Below are 8,039 nucleotides of genomic sequence, written 5' to 3'. Positions count from 1 at the left end.
TTGGTTCCCCGTGGCTCTGACACTGCCGTGGACTCCTGTTGGTTCCCCGTGGCTCTGACACTGCCGTGGACTCCCCGGTTTCCACTCCCACAGCCTGCTCCAGGCCCACTGGCTTCTCCCCATGCAGTATCAGCACTGCTGGCCACAGTTCAAGCTCTGCCCTTCCTTGGCTGCTCTGAAGCCACAGCCTCGCGCTCTGCCCCCCTTCCCTCCCCCTTCTCCCCTCCCCCTCGGTTCCGCTTTCTCCATCTCCTCCAGGACAGGGCTCCTGTGACTGTCCAGCTTTCCCTGTTTTCTCCTTCATTGATTATCCCTTCTGTTGCTGGAGGATGAAGCTAATGGTTCTCCCCAAATATTATTTTGTTGTTCACTATGACATTGTTAAATTATGATTGTCATAAAATAAATTTTATAAGGTCTTGAGAAAAAAAAACCATATCTTTTCTGAAACATAATTTTGAACCTGAAAGGTCATGCTTTATATTTGATCACACGCAGTAAAATTAGAACATCCTTTGTACTTGGTAGCCATCTGGGTGTTTCTTGGCCAAATATCTTGCTTAGAACAAAGAAGTGCTCAGTAAATATTTGTTGAATAGAATTAAATTTCTGAAGTTTCAGGACACTGAGCCAAGAGAATGTTTACTTTCATGACAGAATTTTCTTTGAGAAAAAACAAGTATTTGCAAACAGAAACAATTACAGATAAGCTGCATCTGAGGTTGAAAACTATTAGTTTGTTGCTGGCCGGGTGCAGTGGCTCTCGCTTGTAATCCTAACTCTGTGGGAGACCTAGGCAGGTAGATAGCTTGACCTCAGGAGACCTTGTCTCTACTAAAAATAGAACAAACTAGCTAGGCATTGTAGTGGGCACCAATAGTCCCAGCTACTTGGGAGGCTGAGGCAGGAGAATCCCTTCATCTGAGTTTGAGGTTGCTGTGAGCTGTGATGCTATAGCACTCTAGTCTGGGCAATGGAGCAAGATTCTGTCTCCAGAAAAAAATTTTTTGCATGTTATACAAACCTTATATTTTTGTAAGGAAATGATTCCACTCTTTTCTAGTAGTCTTTTAAAAGAAGTCAATGAAAAGTCACCATATTTACCCTGAATTCTGAGGTCACTGCTCTAGGTCCATGGGAGATAAGATGTTAGATGTGAAGAGAGAAACACACATGCCATCGCGTCCCTCAGCTTCTGCTCCACACCTGTCAAGCTCTTCTCTGCTTTTCAGTTTTAGACTGTCCCATTTAATACATGTAGATTCCAGAGCATAGATCTGGGATGTGGCTCTTTCACTCATAATTTGTAAGATACATATTGTGATTTCTGTTATCTTAATGTCATCACACTCACAGTATGTGAGTGAATTGAGGAGAGTTTTCATGCCTGGATCTTGGTTGGAGAGAAAGTACTTGGTGAATAGTTAGTTCCCTTGTTAGAGAACTTTTCAGTAACTACCATGGAACTCTCCATGAAACCCCACTCTTAAATAGATTGCCAATTTAGGATATTGGCTGGCAAGAAGGGGAAGCTGAAAGTTATCTGAGACCCATTTGCTAGAAAATTGAGGGAAGGGGCATTGAAGAGGACACAGGTGGGTCAGGACCCCACAAGGGAGCTGTGTTTACCTAAAAAGACACAACTGGGTCAAGACCCGTGAGGGATCAGTGTGTTCACCTAAGAGGACACAGCTGAGTCAGGACCCCATGAAGGAGTTCTGTTAATCAAAGAGGACACAGCTGGGTCAGGACCCGTGAGGGATCTGTGTGTTCATCTGAGAGGACACAGCTGGGTCAGGACCCGTGAGGGAGCTGTGGACACAGCTGGGTCCAGGACCCACAAGGGAGCTGTGGACACAGCTGGGTCAGGACCTGCGAGGGAGCTGTGTATTCAGCCCCATGGTGGAAACCCATCCTGAGTGGCCAGGGCCACTGCCCCAGTCGGGCAGTGAAGCTGCATCACCTCCCTGGCTGTCTGTGACTCTAGTCTGAGGGGATTGGCTGATGTTTGCTCAATGTCTCCTGCCCGAATTTCCCTCCTGTTTATGTAGCGGGGATCTGGGGAGATGACTGCAGTTCCCCAGTTACTCTGCTTCCCTAAAAGTTGACTTCGCCTCCTGTTTCTTAGGTCAAAACCTTGGAGTCATCTTCCCTTCCTTTCACATCGATCCATCCATCAGAAAATCCTACTGGGGTGACCCAAATATGTGCTGTGTCCAATGAGATTTTGCCACTGCTGTCCTCACAGTCTGGCCCAATGTTTCTACCCTGGACTGGGAACCTGTACCCCTCTCTAGCCCCCTCAGCCTAGTGGCCTCAGTGAAGCTTTTATTTATTTATTTACTTAATTTATTTTTGAAACAGAGTCTCACTCTGTTGCCCTGGCTGGAGTGCCATGGCCTCAGCCTAACTCACAGCAGCCTCACACTCTAAGCCATCCTCCTGCTTCGGCCTCCCCAATAGCCAGGACTACATGCATGTGACCTTATGCCTGGCTAATTTTTCTGTTTTTTTGATAGAAATGGGGTTTAGCTTTGCTTGGACTGGTCTTGAACTCCTGACCTCATGTGAACCTCCTGCCTCAGCCTCCCTGAGTGCTGGAATTGCAGATGTGAGCCCCCACGCCTGACCTTAGTTATGCTTTTAGAGTCAAGTGATGGGGCTCCTTCTCTCCAACCCCGTTCCCCAGTAATTGGAGTCAAACCTAACCCCAACCCTAACCTGCACATCTGACCCTTGCCCCACAGTGTTCACCTGTCTGACTCCTGCCTCCCCATTTCCTCCTCTCCAGCCACACCCACCCACTGACACTCCAGAACAGGCCTGCACTGCCCCCGCTCAGTCCCGGGTCCCGTGGCCGCTCACCTGGATTCTTGTTTCCCTGAGAGTCCACAGCCTCTTTCTGCTCTGCAGGTGTTTCCTGCAGTCAGGGCTTCCCTGCTTTGTCTCTCTGCATCTCTATGCTGAACGCACTCCCTTCCTTACTGTCTTACCCTTTCTCTCTCTATCACAAAGGACTTTGCCTGTTTTCACTTCCACACGTCCAGCCCCCAGAAAGTCCCCAGCACATGCTCTGTGATCAGTCACTATGAGTGAATTGGCTGAGCTGGAGCTGATGAGCCGTGAGACCCTGACCTTAGATGTGGATCTAGACTTCACTTGTGCCCCCATCCCATCCCAGGAAATGGCAAGACAACCCGGCAAGGTTCATGCCTACTTGGCAGAGTCGTTTGGTTTATCTGAGACAGAGAGCAGGTGGGAGCCGAGTATAGGGGTCTTCAGGGGGTCAAGGTGACCTGTCTGGGGTGAGTGATGCTGGGGGTGTGGGGAAGGAGAGCTGACCCGTGCAGCTGCCGCTGCCCAGCTCTAGACCCACTCACTGCTCTGGGCTTGTTGCCACCATATGGTCTCAGGTGGAAGTTGCTGGAACGACATGTGTGAACTCAGTGACAGACGGTGACCATGTTCTCCTAGACCAGCACACTGCCTATAGGTGATGACACTCAGGCTTCAAAGACAGGCTGTTTTACATAACACTAAAATGGAGTATCGCACCCTAAGATGATGTTATTTTTTTCTCTTTTCAGTTGAAATGTCAGAATTATACCATTTTAAGTGTCAAAAGAACAATATAAAATGAGAAAAAAAGCACCAAGTACAAGACTTTTTGTTCTGACTTGTTAATACTATATTCAGATGCTTGAATTATATCAATTAAATTCTTGGTTATAATTAACTAAGTTCCAGAATGAGACAATTATCAGAGAGAATAAAAAGATAATTTAAGTGATTTCACTTCACTGTGTGCCTCCCGCTGAACAGTGGAAACGTGTTTGTTTTCCTGAGGGCATGAATGAGTCGACTTTCATTCTGACTTCTAGTTCACCCCCAGGCCAGCCAACCAGGTAGTCGTGTCCAAGACGATGATTACTGTTGAGTTTTACCATTTCAGTTCTTTCAGACCCATCTCTTCCTTTCCCACTCTAGAACCTTCTGGGGCCTGTTAGTTCTCAGCTGTGTGGTAGCGCTGGTGGGACTCTGGCAGCGCAGCCACTTCTGCCCTCTCTATCAGTGTCCTAGAGCCTCTCTGTGAAGAACAGCAAAATGAAAAGAGGCGACTGAGATGAACAGACCTTCACTCTCACAGTTCTCAAGGCTGGAAGTGCCTGGGTGTCACAGGGCCAAGTTCCCCTGAGTCTGGGGAGAGACCTTCCTTGGTTCATCCAGCTCTGGTGGTGACCAGCGGTCCTGGACACTCCTTCACCTATGGCACATCCCTCTGGCCTCTGCTCCATTCCCAGCCATTCCACTGCGTCTCACATTTCCCTTTTAAGGGCCTGAGTCCTTCTGGATTAGGGCCCATCCTAATGAGCTCACCTTAAACACCTGCACAGGCGTTATTCCCAAATAAGGTCACATTCACTCATCCTTTCAGGGACACAGTTCAACCCGTGAGGCCATCTTTGTGAACTTGAGCTGGTGACCTGCTGTGAGCACCAGCTTCCTCACCATCAAAAGAGGATGGCCATGCAGGTCCCACACCAGGGAGGGTCTGCAAAGTGACATGACACCCCCCTTGAGCATTCATTGCTCAAGAGGTGTAGGTGGGAGCATTGAGGTGTCCTCGCTCTCTCTCTCGTGTCTTGGCTCCTTCTCCTTTATTTGCACCTGCTCCGTACCAGGCCGTGTAGCAGACAGCACGGAGTGTGCAAAGCATCCCCGTTCCCAGGGGGAGCTTGCTGCAAGGTCATTGGGAGCTGGTAACACAGACTAGAATTTGTGTCTCATCCCCAGAAACACACAGGGGCGCTACTGAGGGAGGCAGAAATGACCTACAGGAGATTGCCAGGGCGTCACAGCAAGTTTAGAAGGAAGTGAAACCTGGAGCTCAGATTTCAGATTTCTAACCTAGCTTCTTTCCTCTTTGAACACATTGGATAATTATATCACTTTTGTCTCCTTTAAACCACGTGAACATTGTAAACCTGGTCCACGATGCCTCTAAGATGTCCTGATATCGTGACGCCGAACCCTTAGGGGACACCCTGGACCCTCGGTCCCAGGCACTGCCCTGAGCACAGTTCCTGGCACTCTGTGCACACTCTCTTCTGCCGATTTCCCCTGCTCTTCTAGACACTGGAAATTCTTCTTTATCTTCTGTGACAACCACAATAAGCCTGGGGGTGGAAGAGGAATGGGGAGGGGGACACAGGCATCAACTTCAGTGACTGGCATATAAATAATCACATTCGTGTCAACTATAAAAAAGAAACATGGGAAACCATGGGCTTCCACAAAGCATTTAAATCCCTCTGGTGTCATCAGAACAATGAGTAAGACTTCTCCGCCCTTCCAGTGCTGGTTTCAACAGTGTCCGTGCTCTGTCTCTGCCATGTCCTGTCTTTGCTCTATTTCTGGCCTCTGTGTCCTGAGTAGGTACATGAGCTGGAGTCTATCCTCGAGAAGGATGGGCTGATGGAGTCACTGTGGCTGCTCATGACTGGCATGATGATGGCAAAAGATTCTCAATCCAGGAAAAATAATGTACTGATTTTTCAGTGAGAATACTAAGGGTTTAAGAGAAGAAATAAGAAATGTCCTCTGAACAGCTAAGTAGGAACCTCATGGTCAGTTCAAGCTGTCACAACAAAAGACCGCAGACAAGGTGGCCTGTAAAAGCTGGCATTCTTCTCGGGGTGCAGGGTGAGCAGTCCAAGGTCAGGTTGTCGGCAGGCCCCACGTCTGTGGGGTCTCCTTCCTGGCCCACAGCGGCGCCTCCCTGCTGTGCGCTCACATGGCACAGAGAAGTCTGGTCTGGCACCTCATTGGGGCATAACCCCATGTGTGACGGCTCCACACACACCTTACTCGCCTCTCAAGGCCATACCTCCTGTCACCAGCACATTGTGGGTCGGGATTTTGCGAGACACATTCAGTCCCTAACAGGTGCATTTCCTCAGTAAATCCTGTACAAAGAACCCATAGTCACTGCTGCTCTGCCCAATATGAGGCCCTTATTACCCAAAGCACTTGCAGAAATAAATGTGTGTATCTGTGGGAGACCCGGGGGCGGCTCTCCACGGGACACGTCCAGTTCTCTGCGTGTCCATGGGGGACCCGGGGGCGGCTCTCCACGGGACACGTCCAGTTCTCTTGCTGCTTGGTTGGAGGGAAGATGTTAAGAGACAATTTGCGGGCAACACACTCCCTTACTTAATTTTACCAAGGAAATAAAAAAAAAATAAAATCCCATTTTAGAAGATGCCGAATGTGCTACATTGACTGTTAGATAAAACACTGAAGTATTATGCTGGAAATACCAGGAGACGTAGCGATGTGGGTTTTGGCATTGAGTTTCCATCAGCTTACAGAGCGGCCCGATGCGAGAAGCGTAAACACCCCAGGATGTGGCTGCGTGGATCTCGGCTCATCTCCTTCTGTTTGCCTCCCCCTCCACCTCCCCAGAGCAGCCTTGCCTGTATGTCAGGCTAAATACCACAAGTGCAAAAGAAATTTTACATAGATTTTTTTTTAAATGGGTGATATAATTTTGAAAGTCATTTCTGAAAAAAGTCAGTAAAAAACTAGTGTACAGCCATAGATTTCAGCTATGAAACAGGAAACAGTTGTCAGTTCACTCATAATTTCCAAAATACAAGTGTTTTACATTAGATCAATTGAATTAAAGTATTCAATACCGAATGCACAGAGAGGGAGATAGTCTCTCTGTCACACATGAGCCCGGTGGCCGTTTGATACTCCCTCACGATGATGCCCCGTGTGTCCCCACTCTCAGGTGGTCATGAGGAATGCTTCAGTTTCTTAAAAGGGGTGTTTTTAAGGAGCAAATGTTTGAATGACAACTAATAGAATAACTTTCATTCTCTTCGAGTTTTCTTTGGTCATTTCTTTAGTTTAAATGACTCCATGACAATGACAGACACTGAGGACTCAACAATTTATTTTACTCGTTGTAAAAATCATTTTCCCTGTAGAAGGTCAGGGAATTCCCAGCCACCTGGCAATGCACCGTAGAGGGGATAGGGTTCTCTGGGATGAAGTCAGATGGGGGAACCTCGAGAGAGTGTGTGAGGAATCAGCGCTGTGGCACAGAACCATTTGCTTGGCAAATCCACTCATAGCTTTTCTTCCGTGCTGCTCTCACAGATACAAGCCACTGGCGGTGACGTCGCTGTGTGAGAAGAAGGAGCCGTCTGCCGAGGGGAGATGTCGGCTCGTCCTCCAGCAGTGTGAACTGCAAGGCTGGCAGGTCGGTGGCCTACAAGCTACGCACATACCAGTTTCGTATTTTAAATAAGTGAGCTGAATCCCTGTAGGGGATTCGCTAGAGTCTCCCGGGCATAAACACAATTCCTTTGATGTGTTTGGCACCACACAACATTAAGTGCACTCCCTGGAATCGTGTCAGCCACTATGATTTTAGCATCTAGCAGCTGACATAAGAGGAAGCCGGAGATGTTCCCTCCGCCACCGTGACGGAAGCTCCTAAAGTTCTGGTCCATATCCCAGTTGCCCTGGTGTCACAGTCACACCTCGTCACTAATGCTTTTCAAATAATGAGATTAATATGAAGGTACAGTTAGGTTACACTATTTGCGTTTGTTAGGTAAAGTCTAAGTTGTAGTGGAGCCTTCACTCAGGAGGTGTGCCCAGCATGCTGCACTGTGCCCAGTACCTCGCAGTGTGCTCAGTACCCTGCAGTGTGCTCAGTACCCCTGCAGTGTGCTCAGTACCCTGCAGTGTGCCCAGTACCCCCGCAGTGTGCCCAGTACCCTGCAGTGTGCCCAGTACCCCTGCAGTGTGCCCAGTACCCCTGCAGTGTGCCCAGTACCCCGCAGTGTGCCCAGTACCCCCGCAGTGTGCCCAGTACCCTGCAGTGTGCCCAGTACCCCCGCAGTGTGCCCAGTACCCCTGCAGTGTGCCCAGTACACTGCAGTGTGCTCAGTACCCCCACAGTGTGCCCAGTACCCCTGCAGTGTGTCCAGTACCCTGCAGTGTGCCCAGTACCCCTGCAGTGT

General features: G+C 48.8%; 1 protein-coding gene across 1 annotated transcript in view; it reads left to right on the top strand.

The window, feature by feature from the left end:
- The window catches only part of MYO16 (myosin XVI), a 407,489-nt gene that overhangs the window by 288,358 nt on the left and 111,092 nt on the right, over positions 1–8,039 (top strand). The window contains exon 24 of the mRNA XM_003800011.3: positions 7,168–7,270. Coding sequence (XP_003800059.2) covers positions 7,168–7,270 — 103 coding nt within the window. The remainder of the gene's footprint in view (positions 1–7,167; positions 7,271–8,039) is intronic.

This window comes from Otolemur garnettii, unplaced genomic scaffold (assembly GCF_000181295.1).
Source record: "Otolemur garnettii isolate 467f Iridium unplaced genomic scaffold, OtoGar3 scaffold00161, whole genome shotgun sequence".
NCBI classification, from domain to species: Eukaryota; Metazoa; Chordata; class Mammalia; order Primates; family Galagidae; genus Otolemur; species Otolemur garnettii.
Note: the sequence above shows the minus strand (reverse complement) of the source record. Positions and strands in the feature narration are given on the sequence as shown.